This window comes from Lutra lutra, chromosome 8, assembly GCF_902655055.1.
Source record: "Lutra lutra chromosome 8, mLutLut1.2, whole genome shotgun sequence".
NCBI classification, from domain to species: domain Eukaryota; kingdom Metazoa; phylum Chordata; class Mammalia; order Carnivora; family Mustelidae; genus Lutra; species Lutra lutra.
Window position 1 is genome coordinate 42,011,946 of NC_062285.1, and position 25,088 is coordinate 42,037,033.

Genomic DNA, 25,088 nt, shown 5'->3' on the forward strand with positions numbered 1-25,088 from the left:
GCCCAGACAGCAGGAGGATGCCAGGAGTCAAGACATAATAATAATTAATAATAACAAGAACAGTGCCTACAGTTGAGCTCCACTGCCCTAAACACTCCACACAGATTCTTTCTCTCTTATCCTTATAGTGACCCTCTGTAGCAGCTGCTCTTCCTATGCCCATTTTACGCAGGCAGAAACTGAGGCTCTGACAAGGCAAGTGTCTTCCCCGGAGTTACAAAGCCAGGAAGTGGCCTGACCCCAAACCCATATCCTTAGCATCATGCAGAGGCCCATGGAGGAGAAAAAAATCGAGGGGCTACCAAGGACCATCACCAGATATTTCAAAAGTTTTCCTGGAAAGAAGAGTAAACTACCCTCTTCCACACAATAGCACCCTCCTCCCGGGTGTTAGAACTTGGTCGACCTTAGTCGGTTGCCAGGACTGGGCTATGGTCCAGGTTGACACAGATGTTTATGGACAAGCCGGAAACCTAGCACCGCTGGAACCTTGGAAACCCAAGAAAAAGAGGCATTCGGATCGTGCTTGTTTAGAAATTGGAAATTGTGTTAACAATCTCAGCAGCTGGACTAAATAACAACTAGAATATTTTCCCGTGCCTGACAAAGTCCTTGGTTCCAAAGATCAGATTGTTCCACAAAAATGGAAAGGCTCACTACCTGAGTTACCAGCTAGCAATGAAAGTCTCTTGCGCAAAGGTAGGGAAGTGTGTGTGTGTGTGTGTGTGTGTGTGTTTCTTTTGCTTCTGGAGCAGGAGAGCCTGGAGTTTCTCTACTTCTGGGCAGAGCTGGGTAAATCAGACTTCTGCAAGCTGCAGATGGGGCATCGATACCGTGGAGGTAGTCCCAATCTGCAGACATATAACACCACCCACTGAACATTTATCGAGACTTATTGGAAACTGTCTCTCTAGCCCAATCCAGTGAAACATACAGTGTTCTAGAGCTGAAAGGAACCCTAAGAATCCTGGAAGCCGTCTCCTCAGGGAAAACTCAAGGACCATAGGCGGAGATAATGAGCCACCTGAGGCAATGAAGCCAGAGCTGCAGACTCCAGGGAGCCAGAGACTGGGAACTCTGACTCTGCAGCCTGTCAGCGGCTGACGCTGGACAGGTACCTAGCCTCCCAAGGCTTTGCTTTCCTCATTGCTCTGGAGAACTGTGGAGGCCCACCGTGGCCCTGGAGGCCTGTCAAGGCTGTGTGCCAGGGGCCGCCTTCTTGCTGAGGGCTGGAGCAGGGTGGTTGCTCCCTGGGTGGGAGCTGGGGGACGGCTCTCTACGGGGGATGTCCAGGGCAGTGTGGATGCCCTTCAAAGCCAAGGACTCATCCCCTCACAGCTAAGGGTGCTGGTGGCTAAGGGCTCACAGCTGAGTCACTGCAGGCATTGCCCTCAGTCCAAGAGAGCTGTCCCGCCTCCCTGCCCCAAAGAAAGCCTATATCTGATGACCAAGTGGTCAGTTCAGGCTTGCCTAGTGGAGGCATCACCCCCCCACCCCCAGGTTTCAGAGCTCCCTGAAGGATCTGCCTCATGAGTACATGGCGATTCGCCCTCCCCACTGCCCAGTACTGCCTTTCTCACTCCCTTATAGATGCTGCTTCTGAGAAGGTCTCTAGTCACTCCCTGCCCAGGAGACCTGACTCACACCATCCCCAAGAAATTTTGTCCCCCAGACATTGTGTGCACACAGCCTCAGTAGGGCCATCCATGTGTTGACAAGGGCCCAGCTTCACCCAGAGCCATGCTGCTTCTCTCTCAGCCTCAGCAGCCGGACCCCATGGGGGAAGAGGGGTCATCCCTCAAGGGAGGTCTGCCCCCTACGCATGAAACATCACCCTCTTAACATGGGTGGCACAAGGCCACCCCTTCAGAAGGTAGAGGCATGGTATAGTCCTGCCACTCTCTCCCACCAGACCCCCTCCTCTCCAAGGGGGAGGGTCTGGTAGTGGGGTCGTAAGGGGCAACTCTGAAGGGGAAGAAGCTGCCATATGGTTAGAAATACGGGCTTTGGGGAAAGGGATGGGAGGTGCCGCCATCTGTCCTGAGTCTCAGGACAGAGGCACACACAGATGCTTAAGGCCTTGTGACCACAGAGGTACTGACTGGACTGATGTGGCCACAAGCCATGGAATGCCACAGCCACCAGAACATGGAAAAGGAAAGATTTGCCCCTAGAGCCTCCCTAGAGAGAGTGGCCCTCCTGACACCTTGATCTTGGCCCAGGAAAGATAATTTCAGATTTCTGGCCCCTAGAACTATGAGAGAATATGCTTCCATTGCTGTAAGCCACTGATTTTGTGACTAATTTACCACCACAGCCTCAGGAAAATATTATCACGTACAGGTTGGACACCTCAGGCTCACCTCCCTCCTCTCTGCTCAGCTTCCCTGAGTATAAAGTAACCCCCTGCCAGCTCTTATGCTGGTAAGACGTTGGAGCCTTGCCCTCCTATTTGTACTTTCTAAAAACCACTCGTTGAACACCTAAAAAGGAATCGTTTCCTGTTGCAGAATTTCATATAGGCGGCAGGTGATGATGGAGATAGTTGGGGACAAGAGAGGGCATTAGAATGTAAAACAGAAAAGTCTGGTTGTCCACTCTACCAACTCCTTAGACCCATTTTCAGAGGTGCAGGCCCAGAACAGTGTTAGATTCGAGCTAACCAGACTCTGGCCACAGTTCGTTTTCAGGAAAAAAGCGGCCTGTGGGAACCCTTCTTTGAAGAGCCAGAGGGACCCACAGAGGTAGGCCCACTCTGTGCCTCAGTGGAAGACCTGAGACCAGATGACTTTCTGCCTCTTAATCCCAGAAGACCCACTCCATTCAGACCACCCCAGCTGGGATGGTACCCACCTGCTGCATTTCCTCAGAGGAGACATTGCATGGGCTCCCAGGATGGGACACCCGTTTGCACCGTTGTTCCCCACTGCTCAGGGCCCAGGAGTTGGCAAAGTCGTAGGGGTCCGAGGTCAAGGTCCCTGTGGAGAAGGTTTCAGGAACAAAGTTACAATTAAGCCTGAGCCAGGACTTCTGAGTGAAAACTCTGGGTTTGTCATCACCTGAAACAACCTTCCATTAGGTAGTTACATAGGCGCCTGGGGTGGGGAGTACCTTTTGTGCAGCATTCAGCAGGTTACCACGGGGAGGAGGGCTCAGAGCTCAGCCCGTGTGTGGAGAGGGGTGGCTGGATGGATGGACACAGTGAGGAGGGCACCGTGAAAGAGGATGAGGAGCGGGCCCATCCACACTGTCTCCCCGTCCTTGCACGCCTTTCCCCTCTGTGCAGAATGTTCTCCACCCACTAGTACCTTGGCTGCCTCCACTCATTCTTTGAGATGCAGCTCCAATGCCACTTCCTCCAGGAAGCCCTCTGAAGTAGTTCTGTTCCCAGCCTCCTGCCCCAGCCTGTGTTCCCTCAGCACCCCTACCATCCTTCCATCAAAACTCTCATCGCCCTCTGTGTTAGTATTCCCTTTTTTTATATTCATACTCCATTCAACCGTGAGCTCCCTAATTCAGGGTACACGCTGTGTCTATTATCTCTGAATTCTTATCTGGCACTTTGTAGACACTCAAAATGTTTTTGCAGATTAAAGGTAAGAATGTGACATGGAACCTGAGCCCCAGTCACTGCATTGCCCGGGCTCTCACGGCGTTGGGGCCTTAGTCTTATACCTATTGTGCCTTCATCAGCTCCCACAACAGACAGGTCTACAGGTTTCCAGGGCAAAGGAGAGTCCAAATACCCCTTCTGAGTCTTCACTGCCAAGGGACTAATGGAGTATTGAGGCAAACAGTCCTTTTGCATAACCAGGTCTGGAAGACTGAAGCATGTTTCAAGGTCAAATAATGTACTTGAGAATAGAAAATAAACTATCCTTGGGAAAAGAAAAGCAGGACCATGGAAGTATTGTCAGCTGGCATCTGGCGTGTCGTCAGCAGGGAAAATGGCACCCTTCAAAGATTAACTTCCTAATTCCTGGAACCTATGAGTATTCTCTTATAGGGCAAAAAGATGTGGTTAAGTTTTTAAGGATCTTAAGAGGAAAAGCTTATCTTGGATTATCTAAGTGTGTACATTATCTATATGTGTACATCTAAGTGGGTCTTAGATCCAATGACCCATATCCTTATCAGAGGGAGGCAGCAGGAGGAGAGACAGAGACACACACAGAGACACGATGTGTGTGTTAAGGATTGTGTGTGTAAGTTAAGGATTGCTTTCAGTAGTTGGGAGAGGCAAGGAACAGGTTCTCCAGAAGGGCCTCTGGAGGGGTGCAGCCCTATCAACACCTTGATTTTAGACGTTGGGCCTCCTGAACTTGTGAAAAAAAAAAAACCAAACTTCTGTTGTTTTAAGCCATGGGAGAAGCCAAAGGGAATTTAAATTTATGGAGTTTCTACTGTGTGCCAGGCATTATGATAAGTGCCCTCTGAGTTCTTAGTCACCATGCCACACAGGCTTGTCCACTTTCTAATATAGCATGAGAGCTCCAAAAACTTCAGGTAATACCTCTTTGTATGGAGGTTATAAGACAAATATGCTTAAAATTATTGCTATAAAGAAGAAATTGAAACCTAATACAAGGAGACAAGACAATAAGAAAAAACATGAGAGTTGAAGAAGGACCAAATTTACCTTCTAAAGCTACAAATGTAGACATGAAATAGAAAGAAAACTCAATTGGTGGGTTAAACATCATCTGGAAATTAGAGTTGAGGGAACTAGTGAACCAGAAGATAGATCTAAGCAGTGATGGGCTGATGAGCCAACTGTCTGGGGAAACGCAAAGTCCTGATTTTTAGGATTTGCTGATTTCCATGCTGCAGATACTCCCACCATGGCCAGTTTCTAACTACCAATCTGGCAGTATTGAATGTGGACCTGGTAAAGACACATGCAACCAGGTCTCATCAGCCAGCATGAGTGCACCACCCAAAAAGCAACAAAGAGCAATAGAGAGATAGAAAAATGAAAGTAAAGGGTTTAAAAAAAAAAAAGGATGGAATAAAAATATCTGATATATGTCTAACAGATAGAGAGAAAATTACTGAAAATTTTCTAAATCTGATGGAAGATAGGAGTCCTCAGGTTCAGAAATCACAGCCTCAAGCAAGATAATAAAAATAAGACTGGGGCACCTGGGTAGTTCAGTTGGTTAAGCATCTGCCTTTGGCTCAGGTCATGATCCCAAAGTCCTGGGATTGAGTCCCACACTGGGCTCATTGCTCAGCAGGGAGCCTGCTTCTCCCTCTACCTTTACTCCTCCCAACTTGTGCTCTCTCTCTCTCCTTTCTCTCAAATACATAAGATCTATTTTTGAAAAGATAATAAAAATAAAACTCACATCTAGACATAACATAGTAAAATTTCAGAATGCCAAGAACAAAGAGATGACTTGTGTACAAAGATAAAAGATATTATCTGCAATGAAATAACAGATGGACTGACAATCTACTTCTTCAGAACAACAATGGAGTGGCATCTTCTAAAGTACTATGAGAAATAACTGATGTCCTAGATTTCTATACCTAGCTAAAGTATCATGTAAGAATGAAGAGGTGGTTTGTTCCAGTTACCGCTATTATCACTATCAGACCCTGAATGAAGGAAGAACTGAGGGACATTGTTTTAAAAAAGTAGAAATTGAACCTAGAAAAAAAGAATAAGATACAAGAGGAAATTATGAGCAAAGAATCTGTTAAACATGAAGGTACATCTAAAGAAGCACTGATTGTGTCAAGCTATAGTAATAACGCCAAATTTGGTGGTATTCAAAAAAGGTACAGGGGTCAGTGAAGTAGTGAGGAGAGAAGTAACATTTTAAAAAGCAGCAATAGTAGAAAGCATAAAATAAGATGGTTAAGGAAATCCAAATACACCAGCACCACAGCTGAATATAAAATAAACAAAAAGAGGCAAAACTTCCCAGTAAGAAGACAGAAGAGTTTAGGTTACATTAAAATAACAAGAATGAGGGATGCCTGGGTGGCTCAGTCAGTTAAGTGTCTGCCTTTGGCTCAGGGCATGATCCCGGGGTCCTGGAATTGAGTCCTGCATCGGGCTTCCTGCTCAGTGGGGAGCCTGTTTCTCCCTCTGTGTTCTCTTTCTCAAATAAATAAACAAAATCTTTTTTTTTTAAGTAATAAATAATAAATAAAAAAGAACTACCACCTGATTCAGCAATTCAAACTCTGGGTATCTACCCAAAAGAACTAAAGGCAGGGTCTTTTTTTTTTTTTTTAAGACTTTATTTATTTATTGGACAGAGAGAAAAACAGCAAGAGAGGGAACACAAGCAGAGGGAGTGGCAGAGGGAGAAGCAGGCTTCCCACTGAGCAGGGAGCCCGATATGGGGCTTGATCCCAAGACCCTGAAATCACGACCTGAGTCAAAGGCAGATGCTTAACGACTGAGCCACCCAGGCACCCCTGAAGGTAGGGTGTTGAAAAAAATATGTGTACACCCCGGTTTGTTGCAGCATTATTCACTCTGACGAAACATGGAAACAACCCAAGTGTCCATCAAGGCATGAATGGATAAGCAAAACGTTGTAGATATATACAATGTACATTCAGGTTAAAAATGAAGGAAATTCTGACCTAAAGGGGATGAAGGGGTATGAACCTCCAGTCACAAAATAAATAAGTCGCAGAAGTGAAAAGTACAGCATGCAGAGAATATGGCGAATAAGACTGTAAAACGTGGTTTGGTGACAGATGGTGATTACATTTATCTCGATGAGCACTGAGTAATGTGCGTAAGTGTTGAATCACTATGTTGTCCACCTGAAGCCAAGATAATACTGGATGTTGATTATACTGCAATAAAAAAGTGACTTTCTTCCCAAGGGTTTATTGTTAATAGCGATACTGCTTCAGAATATCCCACTTACATGTATAGCGTAAATGTGTACTATTTTACTCTGCGGGCACATTTGCGAGTCTATTAGCACTTACTTCCGGGCTCATTGTGACTGGCACTGTGTTTCTGACACAAATGGGCCTTAAGCACTTTGTTAAGTTGTTGACAAATAATCCTTGTCTGCTGTTGTTCTCAAGGCTGTTCTCTAGATGCTGAAATGTGTTACAAAACAAGGTGCAAATTTAGGGGTGCCTGGGTGCCTCAGTCGTTAAGCGTCTGCCTTCAGCTCAGGGCATGATCCCAGGGTCTTGGGATCAAGCCCCATGTGGAGCTCCCTGCTCAGCAGAAAGCCTGCTTCTCTCTCTCCTACTCCCCCTGCTTGTGTTCCCTCGCTCGCTATATCTCTCTCTGTTAAATAAATAAAATCCTAAAAAAGAAAAAAAAAACCCACAAGGTACAAATTTAAAACAATGCCTGTGTTGAAATAAATGGTTTAAATACCAAAAAAATGATTTAAATACCAAAAAAAAAAAAAGGAAATTCTGATACACGCCTCAACACGTGGATGAATAGTAAAGCCATTATGCTAAGCAAAATAAGCCAGTCACAAAAAGATAAATACTGCATGACTCCATTTACATGAGGTACTTGGAGTAGTCAGAATCACAGAGACAGAAAGTAGAATGGCGGTGGCCAGGGTTGGGAAAGAGGAGGGCCGAATGGGAAGTTATTGCTTAATGGGTATAGAGTTTCAGTTTTGCAAGAGAAAAAGAATTCTGGAGACAGAGACTGTGATTGATTGCATAAAAGTGTGAATGTACCTAATGCCGTTGAAGTGTGTACTGAAAAATGAGCAGGACAGTCAATATCATTTTATGTGTGCTTACCACAATTTTTTTTAAAGATTTTATTTATTTATTTGACAGATGGAGATCATAAGTAGGCAGAGAGGCAGGCAAAGAGAGAGACACAGGGAAGCAGGGGCCCTGCTGAGCAGAGAGCCCGATTCGGGGCTCAATCCCAGGACCCTGGGATCATGACCCGAGCTGAAGGCAGAGGCTTTAACCCACTGAGCCACCTAGGTGCCCCTGTTTACCACAATTTTTAAAATGGAGAAAAAAAACCCTATACATGAATTTGGGGGAGGGGGAGCGGAGGGCAAATGAGAGAGAGAATCTTAAGCAGACCCCACACCAGCACAGAACTTGATCTCATGACCCCGAAATCATAACCTGAACTGAAATCAATGGTCAGATGCCTAACCGACTGAGCTACCCAGGCGCCCCTGCATGACTGTTTATAGCAGCTTTATCCATAATTGCCTAAGACTAAGCACTTTCCTGGTGCATGGATAAATGCACTGTAGCAGTACCCTTCAACAACTGACAGGAACAGTCTCCTGATACATCCAACCACACAGATGGATCTCTAAGGGATGATGATAAGTGAAAGAAGCCAGACATGGAAGGCGAAGTACTCCAAGTATAGTATGATCACAGTTACATAAACTTTGGAAAAATCAAAACTATAGGATCAGAAAAAAGGGCAGTGGCTATGAGGGCTAGGGGCTCAGGGAGAGTTCACCTACAAAGGAGCACAAGAATTCTGGGGGGAGGACGTTGTTCCATAGTTTGTGGTGGTTCCATGGCTCTCCACTTTCCTGAAAGCTCTTAGACCTGGAAGAGTGGCCTTTACTGTATATGACATATACCCTGATAAATCTGACCTTTAAAAATAAGAATAATAGGGGCACCTGGGTGGCTCAGTGGGCTAAAGCCTCTGCCTTTGGCTCAGGTCATGATCCCGGAGTTCTGGGATCGAGCCCCACATTGGGCTCTTTGCTCGGCAGGGAGCCTGCTTCCCTCTCTCTCTCTGCCTGTCTCTCTGCCTACTTCTGATCTTTGTCTGTCAAATAAATAAATAAAAATTTAAAAAAATAATAAAACCTAGTAATGTGCTTCTTTCATATAATACATCTGAAACAAAACCACACAGACCAGTTGAGTATGAAAAAATATATGTCAAGCAAATACCTAAAAAAAAGTGAGGTACTTATATATTAATGTCAGATTTTAAGGCATAAGGCATTATTAAAAATGGCAAGTCATTACATAAAAGGAACAGTTCACTAGAAAGATTCAATATTTCTAAAATCTAATTGCAAAGGCTCAAAATATATAGAGGAAACTTGATAGAACTACACGAAGTGATTGACAAGTTCACCATCACTGTAGAAAAATTTAATACAGCTCTCTTAGCAAGGGTAGTTAAGGAGACATAAAGTAGTAAATATGTAGAATATTTGCATAACATAATTAACAAACTTAATTCAACAAGTATATACAGAATCCTGCACCAACCAGAGAACACATTCTTTTGGAGCATAAAAGGATCATCTAGGAGGTTACAAACAAATCTCCCCAAATTTCTAAATTAGAAATCAATTTAGTTACAAATGATAACTTTAGAAATTCTAAACATCTGGAAATTTTGAACATGCTCTACAGGTTAAGAAAGAATTCAATGGCAATTAGAAAATCCATAGAACTAAATGAAAATGAAAATACCATAATTGGTGTAGCTACAATGACATTTAGAGGAAAATGTATAGCCTTAAAAACATACATATCAAATGATACAAATGTTGAGAAATTAATGCTGGAGAAGATGAAAACAAATGATCTTACTATTTTCCAACATATACAGTGAAATGAAAGGAATGGTCAACTGTTTCTCTAGATGCTCACCCCTTAATCAGAGGGTAGTTGAGCCATAAAGAAGAAGAAGAACTTATGTACAAACGTTCAGCTTCTGTAAGGAAGCATCACTGATTAAATGTTCACATAATTGAAGTTATCAAAAGACGATTAGAGATAACTAGTGGTTTCCACATTGTCCATATTCTGTTGCTCATAAACACACACATAGACTGGCCTTCTTGGACTACGGACCTCCCTTTATAGACTTCCTCCATGAAGTCCTATTGTACTCATTTGGGAGGATCTGTTGAAACCATCCAGCATCTACCAACCACCTACCCGGTGTAAGCTTCTGCGGGCAAATCCAAGTTGAACCAAGCCAAGATGAACCAACCAACCTCCAAGATGTGGTTTGGGGGCAGGTCTAGGCAGTGGGGTGGAACGCTCAGAGTTAAGGTTGGCAGAATAAAAATGACATGCCTGGGGAGGGGTGTTAGTGAAGGTTTGTAAGCAGGGAAATGACAAACAATACCACAACTCCAGGAAAATGGTATCCGAGAGACACTTACCTTCCTGCGTCCTGAAGTCATCCTCAGCAAAGATGTTAAAGTCGCCACAGAGCCCACAGGTCTTGTTGAAGTATCTGTCTGATAACAGGACTTGAAAGTTGCCACTGCCATCAATTTTGGTCACAAAGCCGTAGGCCTCACTGGACAGCTTGTAGTAGCCAGCCTCAGTCTCCAGGTACAGCCCGTTGGAGGCATAGGGCATGGAGATGCTGGAGGGACAAAGATGAGTCTGGGAAATGTGCATCTTGTTTGTTTCCTGGGTGTCTCTCCCACCTTTCAACCCCAACCCCTTGGTCCAGGGTTGGGACCTTGGTGCAAAGTCACTAAGGGTCTAGACCAGGAGTCGGAACACGGAGCTCTCACCCAGCCCTGCCTCTTGCTTTCCCTGGGCACATTTACTTCCTCTCTCTGGGCTCCAGCTCCCTCAGCTGAAAAAACAAAGAGGTTGCAAGAGGGATCCCCAGGGTCCTTTTTTTTTCTTCTTAAGATTATATTTATTTATTGGGAGGGAGTGCAGTGTGAGAGAGAAAGAGAGATCACAAGCAGGGGGAGCAGCAGGCAGAGGGAGAAACAGGCTCCCCTTGGAGTAGGGAGCCTGATGTGGGGCTCAGTCCCAGGACCCCAGGATCATGACCTGAGCAAAATGCAGACGCTTAACCACCTGAGCCACCCAGGCGCCAGCCCCCTAACCACCCCCCTCAACCCATCCCGGCGTCCTGTCCTTTTTAACTCAGACATTGCAGACATTCTGGGCTTCAGACTTACCTTTGGGTCCCCTGCAGCACAGTACCATTGACAAACAAATGGATGTCGAAAAATTCTCCGAGATACACGGAGAGGCTCACTCTTTTACCATTTTGGAAGCCCCCTGAAAGAGAAAAGAGTCAGTATCATGGATTATTACCAAAAAAGTTAGGATATTTATTTCTAATCATCTTATGTACATCACAAAATCTCCTCTCCGTGGAAAACTTTCCCCGCCACATAAGGGCTTAAATGGTCAATAAAATCTTCCCCAAAATACCATTTACTCACTCATTTTCCCATTCATCTAAAAATATTTATTGAATGCCTTCTGGATATATAGCCCGCTAATAGTCTCTTCTTCTCAAAAGAAAACCATAAAAGCATGACCCCTTCTGGGAGCTTACAATCTTTTTTTTTTTTTTTTAGATTTTATTCATCTATTTGACAGAGAGAGAGAGGGAGTGTACAAGCAGGGGGAATGGTAGGCAGAGGGAGAAGCTGACTCCCCACTGAGCAGGAGCCCTATGAGGGGCTTGATCTCAGGACCCTGGATCATGACCTGAGCCGAAGCAGACACTTAGCCGACTGAGCCACCCAGGCGTCCCTGGAGCTTATCATCTAAGTAAAATAAGCAGGCAGTAATTGACCATACTGTAAGGAGGCAAATAAAAGCCACATTGTGAGTTATCTGTAACAGGTACCCTAGGATAGAGTTATATAAATTGTTCTCATAGGACAGCCCAAATCAGAATCCCTGGGCTCTTTGTTTTAAATGGAGACTCATGGGATGCTGGGGCAGCTCAGCGGGTTAAATGTCTGCCTTCGGTTCAAGTCATGATCCCAGGGTCCTGGAATCGAGTCCCGCATCAGGCTCCCTGCTCAGCAGGGAGTCTGCTTCTCTCTCTCCCTCTGCTGCTCCCCCTGCTTGTGATCTCCCCGTCTCTGACAAATAAATAAATAATCTTAAAAAAAAAAAAACAGAGATTCATGAGTTCTGTCTCAGTTTACTGAATGTGATGCTCTGAGAGACATTTAGAACTCCTGCTGGTGAAGTGCCTCACTCCTCCTGGGAATCTCAGGAAGGAGGAGATAAATGATCGATACTGCCAAGAGAGATGTGTGACTAGACAAACACATGAGACAATCGTCTCTGAACAAGGGTTCCATTTGTGAGGGGCCACCCAGAGGACAGGGTGGGGGCAGTGACCTGAGAGCAGGAGAACAAGCAGGAGCCCCAGTGGCCCCACCACCATGGAGATTAATCCCACCACGAGGCCCTGAGAACTGGGGGTCTTCGAAGATTACCAACTGGCCACGGAGGTGAAGGAGCCAGAAGGGACAATGCGGAGGCTGGGTCTCCAGCCTTGGAGACCGGGAAGTTGCTGAAAATAAGAAAGAGGAAGGGCAGCAGTGCACACAGAGATGGAAGATGCTGGAGAAAAGGGGGTTGAAGATGGGGTTCAGTGTCTGAGGGAACCTGCAGAAATAGGGCAAAGGACCCAGGCGAAGAAGTTAACCTTGGAAATGAGGAAACAGTCCCTCTCCTAGAAGAGTGTGGGCTCCAGACGCTCAGCAAAAGAAGAGGCAAGAATGTGTGTGGAACTGAGGTGCCTGGGTGGCTCAGTTGGTTAAGCAGCTGCCTTCAGCTCCAGTCATGATCCCAGCGTCCTGGGATCAAGTCCCGTGTAGGGCCCTTGTTCAGCAGGGAGTCTGCTTCTCCCTCTATACTACCCTCCCACCTGCTCTTGCTCTCTCTCAAATAAATGAATAAAATCTTAAAAAAAAAAAAAAATGTGGAACTAAGTACAGGAGACGTGAAGGTTTGCTCGCATGGGTACTGCTGCCACGGTTTGGGCCACTGACCTCAGAGAGGAGGAGTTCCCCAGCTGAGGCCTGAGCTGGACAGAGCTGCTGGAGGACAGCGATGAGCTATGGCGCGCGCATGCGCACACACCCCACACGCGCCAACCAGAAAATACAGTCGTTTCTGGTGAGATTTCAGTGAGGGAGTCACAGGTAAATAACTGGCCCATTCTAAGACTCGATTCCTAGACGATCCATCCTTAGCAGCTCAGGGGCCCCCAGGAAAAGCCCCCAGACCAGCCGCAGCCCACAAACCACAGTCTGCGGAGCTCCAGACCGACACAGTCAGGAGGAAAATGAGATGCTAACCACAGTAAAGGGGTTTTTGTCCTGTTTGCCTGAGGAGATTTGCCTGCTCTGCATTTTCACTTAGAACAGTTTTGCAGCAAGCAAATCTTTATAAACAGTTAAGCAAACTTTCTGACAGCAAGAAATTAGGCAAAGAAAAATAAACACAACCGCAGAGATAGGTGATCGGACAAATAGAGTTAAACGTTAATGGTAGAATCTGAGTGCTGGGCATATGGGTGTTATTTTCTTTTCTTTTCTTTTCTTTTTTAAGATTATTTATTTATTTGACAGAAAGAGAGACAGCAAGACCAGCAACACAAGCAGGGGGAGTGGGAGAGGGAGAAGCAGGCTCTCTGCTGAGCAGGGAGTCCAATGCAGGGCTTGATCCCAGGACCTGGGGATCATGACCTGAGTGGAAGGGAGACACACAACGACTGAGCCACCCAGGTGCCCCTCTCTGTCTTATTCTTTCAATGTTTCTAAATGGTTGGACATTTTTGCAGTAAAATTTTGAAAAAAACAAGCAAATGGAACAGCCTGGAGACCACCTCCAGTTGGCGGTCCCTCCCCAGAGCCTTCTGGCCCCTGGGCCTTTGCAGCTCCCTTCCTGGGCCTGTTCTGGAGCTTAGCCCACCCAGTCACAGCTCCATTCACCACATGCCTGTGGGAAAGGGTGGATGATGAGCCCAAGAAGTCGGGGGCTCTGGGTCCTGTATGACCACAGAACCTGGCTCCCCATCAGTATGACTTTCCCTGTCATCATGCCCAGTGTCACGGAGCAGATAGATGGGTGGTCTTGCCCCTGCCTCACTGAGTGATTCAACCAGCATGTTGCCCCTGAGCCAAAGGCATCTTGTTCCTGGAAAGGAGAGGAATCCCTGTGTGCCTCTCCCTGTAGAATCTCCTGCCCTCTCATGGGGATTCAAAAGGGCTCTGGAGAACAAGGCTGCTAGGGAGCATATTGTTGGAGGGCGGGTAGGCATTGGGAAGGCAGGGAACACCCGCTGAGCGGAGACTGGGTGAGGCAGCGCCCTGTCAGGGGAGGTGGAGGTGGCTGCCCAGGGTCTTCACTTGTCCGGGGGCCTGGGGGGCGCGGGGATTGGGACACTCGGTGAGGCTGAACTTCGAGGAGTCTGTGGGATTTCTGACACTGGACATCTGAGGAGCAGATCACTCCATACCCAAAGCGGGGGAGGCAGCAAGGAGATTTTTGAAAGTGTGTCCTGAAGACTTCAGTACAGAAAAGCACACTATGGGGGCACCTGGCTGGCTCAGTCATGAGAGCATGTGACTCTTGATCTCAAGGTTGTGGGTTCAAGCCCCATGCTGGGTGTAGAGTTTACTTAAAAATAAAAATCTTAAAAAGGGAGAGAGAGAGAGAAAGAAAAACACCATGGCAACAAGAAGCCCCTTGCGGGTGGCCTAAACAGGTAGCTTTAAGATGTTTTTGCCCAAAAGCAGAGTAAAAACACAGTTGACTTCATGAGGCTGTACGCACACACTCACATACTTCCCGTCACTTACCCTTCCCATGTGCCATGCACTCTGACACCTTCTAAGGTTTTCTATTCTCTTCTATATCATTTCTTTAAATGCTGGTTACACCCATTACTTTTAAATCCATACGTTATGACTTGGTTTGAAAAACACTGATCCAGACTGACTCCACTTCATAGGTAGAGAAGACGAAGCCTGAGTTTACAACATGGTTTGTCCACACCAGCAATACGGACATTTGGGACCAAGCACTTCTTTTTTTTTTTTTTTAAGATCTTTTTATTTATTTGAGGGGGAGAGAGAGACAGAGCATGAGCAATGCAAAGAGGGGCAGAAGGAGAGGGAGAAACAGACTCCCCGCTGCGTGGGGAGCCTGATGCGGGACTCGATCCCAGGACCCTGGGATCATGACTGAGCCACCCAGCTGTCCCCAGACACTTCTTTGTCGTGGGGGCCTTCTAGCATATCCTAGGGTAGTTAGCAGGACCCCTGACCCCCCACCCCCTCGATGCCAGTAGCATCCATCCCCAAGTTGTGACAATCCAAAATGTCTCCAGATACTGCCAAATGTCCTCTGGGAGAAAATCACCCAGGTTGAGAACCATTGGTTTATGCTGTTAACGTTAGGCAGAGCCCATCCACAGGTTTTCTGATTCCAAGGCTATATCACCTTTCCAAACATAAAGTTGCCTAACGGGACATCTCGGCACTCTGGATTCACATAACCACTAATGCGGGAGAGAACTCCAGATTAGCCTTATCTTTATTTGCTTCCTTCCCTCCCTGCAGAACTCAGGGTGAATCCAATGGGCAGCTATGAGGAAGATGAGCCGTTAAAAATTGCCGGTAAGCCCAGGGGGGACTCCCACACTCCACAGATGCACAGCGGGGGGCAACTTCCTATGGCCACGGGGAGAAGATGGGCTGGCCATCCCCTGTGAGGGGCCAAAGCAAACCAGGGACGTCCTCCCCCATGGCTCTGTCTCTCACCTGGCCTCTTGAACTCAGTGTCGGAGGAGGCTATGTGAGGGAACAAGGGCCTCCAGCCCCATGTTGGAGCAGGAAGCCTGCTGGGGAGCAAGCTGGCAGCTGGAATCCGTCAGGTCGGGGTGCCTTCCTGGACCTTAGAATGTAAAACTCACTAGGACGCATTTCTAACACACACTCCACCTCCGCTCCCGTGACTCTCATGAAGGTGATCATCTTCCAAACCCTGAGAAATGGGGGTCCGGTCTAATAGCGCCATTTACTGATGTGGAAACTAAGGCTCGCCCGGGGTTAAGTGACTCAGTACAGGGTGCGTTGTCAGTCTACAGCTCTCTCTGGGCCAGCATGGGAACCGGATCCCTCAGCCTGCCGGAGGAAGAGTGGTCTCTCTGAGCAGGGGGCTCCTGGACTCCAGGGGCCTCGCTCCCTCGTCCCTGTGCCAGTGGGCCAGGAGACCCATAGCTCCAGCCTGCTGGACCGGCCTGACCAAGAGCCAGGATTGAGGACAGGCCCCCCCGCCCTTTGCACTAGGTGGTCCTTCATGCTCAGACATAAACACTTTACCCAGGATATGAACAAGGTCCACAGGCACTTGAGAGGTATGGGAATTTGTGGTTTGGAAGCAAGGAAACAGGATGTCATTGGAGAACAATGGGGCAGAGGTGTGTGGGAGGGGATACGGGCATGCACGTGGAAACTGGAACTGCCATGTCCAAGCATGCCTGACCCCATGTCTTGGCTCCCGAGGAAGCAGCACTCAGCGGGGTGTCTGCTCCTCCCCCTACTCGTGCAAGGACACTCTCTCAAATAAAGAAATACATAAAATCTTAAAAAAAAAAAAAAAAGTGTGATGAACCCATAGGCTGCTTTAGGCCAACTACCTGCCAGAAAACTGCCCCCTGACAAGTTGTATATAAGAACAACAACCCAGTGGGGGTACGGTGGGAGGTGGGAAGTGGGGCGTCCCACTGAATTGCTTTGAAACAGAGAGGCCTAACACAGCCCTGCTGTTTCTCCTTGGCCCCTGAAAGCCTGAAAAGGATGAGCAGAAAGGCCAGCCCTTGGGCACAAACCCAAGGATGGACTAATGCTCCCCTGACCTTGACAGAGACTGCCCCCATGGCCCTACCACGTTTGTGCCCAACAAGTGGACACCCTGTGTTAAGGGGCTGCTTTCAACCATGAAGATGGGGGTAATCCTGCACACCTGTCATTGATTTCTCTCCCTCAATCCTCATGCTGTCCCCATCTTAAAGATGAGGAAGGGGCAACGGGGGCACCAGCGCACTTCCCTAAGAACACTCTGTGAACAGGGGGGAGCCCAGACAAGCACGCTGCTTTCTAGCCACAATTGTGGCTCTTTCTACACTTCCCTTTCATGCTGGGGGCAGAGCCACGTCATGATGGGGGATGGAAAACAACCAGCCCCCCAAGTGGATGAGCCCAGGGCTGGATATTGCCAGCGTGGTCGGGGGCTTCCTGGAGGAGGCAACAGTAACAGCCTGAGTCCCCTGCCTGCATATGAGGCCAGCCCTGAGTGGGGAGGGGTCTGGAGTGGGGTATCAGTGGGGGACGGGGACTTGTCCAACATGATGCTGGCCTCCCTGAGCCCAGAAGATGCACTCTGTGATTGGCCCCAAGATTTCTTTACACATGTTTCAAATCCACCTCCAGGGTAAGGAGTCCACACCCGGGAGTCAAGACAGCAATCCCTAGGGTCTCCGTAGGATCCCCCAAACTGGAAAGTCCCCTGAAGCCCAAGGCCATACAGCAGAGAGCGTGTCACTCTTTCTTCTTTCAAAATCTTTCTCCCAGCATTCCTAAACGTTTATTCCCACTGACACCCCAGAGTCATCTTAGGGAGGGGTTCTTGGGCAGGAGGTCTATATGGAACCCCACTATGATTTTTTAAGAGGCATACAACTGAGTACACATAGAAAGATCAGTGGATGGTTTCAATGTCAATTTCCTGGTCGGGATAGTTGTGGATAGTTTTGTACAATGTTACCAATTGAGGGAAACTGGGTAAAGGGTACACAGATTTGTATTTTTTTTTTTTTACAACTGCATGTGAATCAATAATTAGCTTAAAATATAAAGTTTGATTTAAAAAAAATCTTGGATATTCTCTCTGGTAACTTTTGGGTTTTTTATGGAAATACAAGAGGCCACTATGGGTTTTTTCATTGAGAAGCAAGACAAAAAAGAGAGAAATGGTTTTTGCCTTGTGATGAGAACCCTTAACCCTTAACCCTGCTCTCTTAGCAACTGTCAAGCACACCATACAGCAGTGTTAGCTGGAGTCACCTTGTCGTACAGCCCATCTTTAGGACTTATCTGTCTTATACATGGAAGTTTGTACTTTGTGACCACCTGCCTCCAATACCCCCTCTCCCTACCACCTGCCTCTGATAACCACAAATCTGATCTCTTTTCTAAGAGTTTGGGGTTTGGTTTTTTTTGGCTTTTTTTTTCTTTTCTTTTTTAGATTCCCCATGGAAGTGAGATCATCCAGTATTTGTCCCTCTCTGACAGACTTATTTCATTTAGCAGAATGCCCCCAAGCTCCTTCCATGTTGTCGTCAATGCACTGTGCTTTTTCAGGTAGAGAAATCCACTTAAAATAAACATTGGGGCTGCCTGAGGGAGGAGGTCCTCAGCCTTCAGCCTCTAGGGGAAGGTCAGGGGTACTTTTTCTCTGCAACTACTCTCCCAAGTCTCTCCCCAGCTGCTGCTTCTGAAGCAAGAGGGATCCCCAAGTTCAATGTTCAGAAAGGCTTCCTCCATTTGTCAGGTGGCTGGGGATGTCTGCGGTCCTTTTCAACCCCGGCCTTTTTATCACGGCCAAGACCACCCTACTCCTGCCTTTTTCCCTTTCTGGACTGTTTTGGCTAAGTAGCAATTCCCTCTTCATCCTTCCAGCTGCACAATGCATCTACACTAGCTCCTCAGTGCTGCTGAGTCAGGACATAAACTCCCCCCTCAGGATGTCAGCCTCACCCCATGACCAAGCCTTACTGCCCACTACTCCCCAGTCCCATGCTTCTCAAAGTTTGATCCCCAAACCAGCAGCCGCAGCAGCACCTGGGAACTTGCTAGAAATGAGCCTTGCAGGGCCCCCTCCAGATGCACAGACCCAGAAACACTGACGATGGAACCCAGCAACCTGTTTCTAAGCAGCCCTCCCAGCGATCCTGAGGTAGGTTGTTCGAGAACGACTGTGCCGGCCACACTGACCTCCCCACCTTCAATGCTGCCAGAGACCCCAGTGAGCCACACACCAGGAGACAAAGATGAGAGAGACACGGTCCTTGCCCCTGGGGGGGCTCACAGGGGAGAAGGGAAGGTGGTGGCCCAGAGAAACTCAGCCCACTGAAGTCGAACTGAGACAGGCTTTCCAGCAGAGGCAGGGCCTGCATCTCGAGAAGGGTCTGGGTGTTGACCAAATCTCTCCCTGACCAAACCTGAATCAGGCTCCTCTCAATTAAGCCCCCACCTCAGGCTCTGTCCTTGGTCTGATTAGTTCAGTTTGGCAAGAATCTTGCGGGGTCGGTTAATCGAAAATCCCCCATCTTTAATATCTGACCAACTCCTCACACCCCTCCCTCAATGTCTTATCGCCCCAGCCTGCCTTCAGCAAGAACCCTGTCGAGTGGGCTTAGCCAGATGTTATCCCTGATGTGCTCCCCGAGGTAGTTTTCCATCCCCTGACCCCCGCCCAGCTCCTTGGCTGTGAATCCCCACTTGGCCTTATGATACTTGGTGTGAAGCCCCATGTCTCTCCCCTATTGCAACTCTCTCCCCAACCCATGGCAGTGGTCCCTCTTGAACAAAGCCTTCCTAACTATCTTTATTTACCAAGTGTCATGAAATCTGTGCTTTAACAGTGTGGGTCTGTCCATTGCCACGCCATCTCCCTGAGGCTGCAGACCCCGTCGCTGCGAGTTTTATAGCATCCCGCTCACCTATCGCACACATCTGATTCATTCTTAGGGTCGCCGAACCACAAGCTCCCATCACCGCCTCCAACCCCGCTCCCCCCACCCCAGGGAGCTACCTCTCTAGTACAGAGGAATGTTCCGCATCCGGACAAGGCCAGGATTCAAATCCAGCTTGACCTTTCCTTAACTGTCAACCCTTGGAAGGATCATACCCCCTCCCTGGGCTCAGCTCTTCATGTGTGAATCAGGGGTGGCTGCACCTGGATGCACATCTCAGAGCCGCTGTGGGGTGCAGCAGACCTAACAGGGGCCAAGTACCAGCACTCCTCCAGGAGCACACGAGGGACTCAACATCAGCCAGGCACCCCAAATTCCGCTGTGAACATAGCAACGGCCCCTCCCCTCCGCCAGGAGCTCTGGGAGTTACACAGCATCTCCTGGTTCACTTCTCCTGATGTTTTGGAGCTCCCAGAGTGCTGCTTGGACCCAGAGCAATGCACACAACCACTGGAAAAGCAGGAAGACTCTCTCCACCCCACCAGGCTCCCAAGAGAGAGAGAGATGTAGGTTGCGGGGGGTGGGATGGGGGTCGGGGGGATAGCTATGGGAAGCTCTTGGTCATGGAAAGGCCATTGCCATCCATGCTTCGTCAGGAATCTGCAAAGCTCAGGCACCGACATAAGACTATCCTCGCAACACCCCCCCTCCCCGCACTGGGGTTGAGCTTAGCTAGTACCTGCTCTGAACCCCTCCCTTCAGTGCCCCAGACTCACCGATAATCGAGAAGGAGTGTTTCTGGCAGTCTCCAGCCAGGAGGTAACTACAATCTCCTGCAAAACTGTACATGCTCTCATCAAAGGTGCTGATGAAGTCGTCTCCAAAGAGGCTGCATCGGGCCAGCGGGGACCTGCCGACAGTCCCTTTTGTGCAAAGTGTCCCTGGAGGGAGAGACCACAGGTGAGCAAGCTGGGACCATCAGCCCAAACCACTTCAGCCTCGTGGAAATGAGGCTGTGCCTGATAAAAATTAGGGAAGCACATTCCTTCCTAAACAAGACTCCGGTTGTTGCGTTTGGCCCTCAAGAATGACCCAGGACTCACAGCAATGCTCGAGGAACAGCTTTTCAGGATATCTGTTTGTTTGAATGACGTTTCCTCACTGATTTAAAATGTAATGCATGCTTATCAGAGAAAATTTGGAGAATACAGAAGAAAAATATAAACAGGGTAAAATCACCTGTAACCAACATTCAACAGTAATTAGAGTCAACATTTCAGTTTTATCTTTCAGTTGTATTTCACAACATTTATACAATTAGAGATTTTTTACGAATTTGTGATCATCCTATACAAACTGTTTATAACGTGTCTATTTCTTCAGGTATTATAAAGAATTTACCATACCATTGTGTATACTTGCAAAACATGATTTATAGTGACTATATTTTGCATCTGAATGTATACAGTATAAGCCCCTACTATTAGGTTCTTAGCATTTTTTTTATTCTTAACATATAAGTAGATTGTAATGAGCACCTTTATGCATTAATCTACTGGTATATTTTGAACAGTGTACATTGAAACAAATTAGCCTGTGTGTCCAACACACAGAATCTATGAAGCCTTAGCTCCTCTAGGACCATATGCTAACTCCTAGGAGACCCTTCTGCCACCTTCCCAGTGTGTGGCTGTGTGTGTGTGTGTGTGTATGTGTGTGTGTGGTCAGATGGGGCAGTAGGAAATTTCTAGTTGCCTGGGTCCACTGGCACAGGACCCACCTAGAAGGAAGATGTAGAGGGTATGAAAAATGTACATTTCTTCCCCAGACTACACTGTGAGCAGCAGGCTGGATGCTGCTGGCCTGAGTGGTCTAAGTGAGGACAAGTCAAGGTCAGAAAACAGTCCCTCTTGCCATTCCCAGACTCAGCAAGGGAAGAAAGGCAGTGTAATCCAGTGAAAGAGGTCTCCTGGCACCTAGGAGAACTGACCTCCGATCTCTGCTTTATGTGACTTTGGAGCATTTGTTTTTCCTCTCTGACCCTCAGTCCCTTTGTCTGTACTCTGAGTGGTTCAACTAGATGACCTCTGCAGTCTCTACCCAATTCTTGGATTCCTTCTTCCCCATCCTGCAACCCCACTGCAGAGGACTGTCCTGTGTGGCCCTTGTGCTTCTTAACTGTCCAATCAGACTGGCATTTGCAGGCACCTGCTCCTTGAGGAATACAGGTCAGGGGCACAGGGCTCTGAAGAAGCTTCACCAGAGGAATGAACTAGTGACTCTGGCAGGCCCAACACATGCCTGACACGGGCCTGGGCGCACAGGTGAGCTCCAGACACACCTGCTGATTTCTCAAAGAGAGTTTTTCCAAATGACCTGAGACAGGAGTAAAGAATGGAAGCAGTTTGATACCTACCTGGCAAGGTGAGGGCCAGAGCCAGCAGCACCCTCACAAGTCTGGCAGGAATCATCTGCAGAGAGGCAGGAGAAATGATCACTGATCACTGGCCTCACAGATAGCCACTGGTATGCACTACAGTCCATGTGCAAAGTGGGAAAAACATTTTTTTTTTTTTTTTTTAAAGCAAGAGAAAAGATGGATCCTCACTGGCCCCTGTTTGTCTCTAACATGGAGCGCTGGTCTCCAAAAAAAAAAGGTCCCAGCCAGGCCCAGGCCCAAGAGTAGCAATCACTGTGAGCCAGACCCCAGGCGCCCTTCCCCAAACAGCCATCACAGAGCCCAGGCAGAGGACAAAAGCTCTGCCTCTGGTCCATATGCCCCCAGGACTGCCTGGCCTCTCGTTACCCGGCACTCCTGCACCAGCCAGCAGCTGACATGCATCTAATCACCCCTGCCTCTCCATCCTTCCACACCCGACAGCAAACTGGGGAGAAAGAACTATTTAATGCTTCTGTTCCTACCACAGACCCCAGATGTCGAGAATGCTCGACAACCACATTTGCTGGTCCATCCCCAGCATGATAGCCTGAGCACCTGGCAGGGTGCCAGCCCCCAGAAGCTGCTCAGGCAATGAGCTGATGAATGGACAGCAGTCTAATAGCCCCAGGTCCGGGCAAGGCTCCCCATAGTGTGCCTCCCCCCAGAAAGAGACCATTGACTCTGGCCGCAGAGCGCACCCCAAACACTCACAGCCGCTCTCCTCTTGAAAACATTATTAAATAGGTACAGAATCTATCACCTGAGATTTGCTGGGGGTGACACCTTTCCTGCCCAGTGCCTCGTCCAACCCAGGAGAGACAAGCCCAATCTGTCATGCATCTGCAGGAGGGACACTTCAGCGTCTGCTAGAGCCACGTCTTGGTCTCAGAGCAGGTGACCCTCTACAAGCTCCCAACACTCAGGTCATCAAGCTGCTCCCAGAACACAGCCAGAGGTAAGCACAAAACTCACTCCAGGCTCGCCTCGTCGTATGTTACATGCAATAAAGTCAGGCGTGAACAGAGGCGGCCACAGGACTCCCTAGCGACAATGGAGAGCAGGCCATTGGATGGTCCCTGGCTTTGAGTCACCCTCCCAGCAAGCCCTTCTAGCCCCGGAACAGAGGACCTCCCCTCCCCCAGGGGCTGGGACCGGTCCTGATCTTCCTCCCTGAACTGATTCAGCCCTGCCCCCAAAAGACCAGACCTTTTCCTGCAAGCGGGGGTACAGTTATCCCCAGGTCCGTTGGGAAGCTCAGCGTCGCACGACAGGTGCCGCCCGCCTAGGCCATGCTCCGGGGCAGCCAAGGCTGAAGGCACTGCTGCAGCTCTGGGCTGTCTTGCTGCTAAGTGACCCAGGGGCTGCACTACCACAGCCAGGGGGAGATAAAGGCCAAGTTGTGACGTCCACCAACCCCCCTCCCTTCCCACCACAATAGCGGAGAGCTGCCCCAGCAGGGGATTGGCCTCCTGTTAATTACCACAAGGGAACAATGAGCGGAAATGGTATTAGAAATACCTCCAAGCCGATAAGGCTTTGAAGAGTTCGGTGGGAGACCTCGGACAGCTGCCATAATGAGCTGCCTTCCCCTCCCCACAACCCCTCACCCCATCCCTGGTCCTCCCTGCACGGAGGGCTCCACACAGACGTGATGACCAGGAATGCTGGCTGTCCCCCAGCAGGCTGGTCCAGGCCAGGGAAGAGTCCAGACCTGATGAACACAGCCTCTGGATCCGGCGGCCAAGGCCAGATGCCGGGGAAGTTTGGAAAAACACCTCGACCTGAGCCAAATCAGCCACTGTGTTTGGCAAAAGAAGAGAACGGATGCTTCCTGTCCATGTTAAGGTATGAATGATGCAGTCCTGGCCTGGACAAAAACAGGCCCTTTGAGTCGGGGCTAGCATTCACAGACCTGTTAGATGAAGGGCCTGCTCCCGAGCCCAGGTCTTTGTAAAATGATGGCCGGGGCCCTTTCATTCTCGTCCTCCCCCCCGGAGACTCTTCCTCCCACTGCTGGTGACTGATATGTCCCTGACCTCATACACCACACACACACACACACACACACACACACACACAACACACACACACAACACACACACACAACACACAACACATACCCCACGTGCACATACACACAGCATACACACACATATCACATACACATACCCCACATGCACATACACACACAATATATACCACATATACACATAGCACATACACACACCACACATGCACACCACCTACACAATACACACACAACACATATACCACACACATACCCACACATCACATACACATCACATACACTATCCATACCACACACACCACCACATGCACATAAATGCACCATACACACACATCACACACCTGACACACAACACACATTCCACATGCACATACACATACCTAACACATACCACACACACACCACATATACCTCATATGCACACATGCCATATACACATACAACACACACATATACCATATGCACACATACCACATACACACACAATATGCAGATATACCCCACATGCACATACAAACACACACACCACATATACACATATCACATACGCACACATACACACACCACACCGCACATACACACATACACACATCCAACATCACATGCATACCACATATACTACCCACACCAGACAAGCACACACAGTATGCACATACACATCATACACACCACACATATACACTCATACCACATACATACACACCATGCATGTACACCATATACATATGTATAGCACATACATATACACAGCAACACAGAGCACATACACACATCACATATGCATAACAGACACACACCATACCCATACATACTATACACACACCATACACATCATATCACACACACAGACATACACATACCACAAACCATATAACACCACACATACACACACATATAACACATATACACAACACATGCACATATCACACACACAGCACACATACAGCATACACATACTACACCATACAGACCACACACACCACATGCATTACAATATGCACACATCCCACATATACCACACATACACATACCCCACACATGCTACATACATACCACACCCGCATGCACCACACACAACACACATACCACACACACCCCACATACACTACCCACACCATACAAACACCCACATAACACCACACACCACCATGTGTACATATACA

The 25,088-nt window shown here is 48.1% G+C and overlaps 1 protein-coding gene across 1 annotated transcript in view; it reads right to left on the minus strand.

The window, feature by feature from the left end:
- Window positions 1-23,271, minus strand: part of VWF (von Willebrand factor) — a 135,488-nt gene extending 112,217 nt beyond the window's left edge. The window contains exons 1-6 of the mRNA XM_047739853.1: window positions 23,103-23,271; window positions 21,873-21,927; window positions 20,233-20,397; window positions 10,899-11,001; window positions 10,134-10,342; window positions 2,854-2,978 (exon numbers count right to left, since the gene is read on the minus strand). Of these exons, the coding sequence (XP_047595809.1) occupies window positions 2,854-2,978; window positions 10,134-10,342; window positions 10,899-11,001; window positions 20,233-20,397; window positions 21,873-21,927 (657 nt within the window). The 5' untranslated portion in view covers window positions 23,103-23,271. The remainder of the gene's footprint in view (window positions 1-2,853; window positions 2,979-10,133; window positions 10,343-10,898; window positions 11,002-20,232; window positions 20,398-21,872; window positions 21,928-23,102) is intronic.
- Window positions 23,272-25,088: the final 1,817 nt, after the last annotated feature.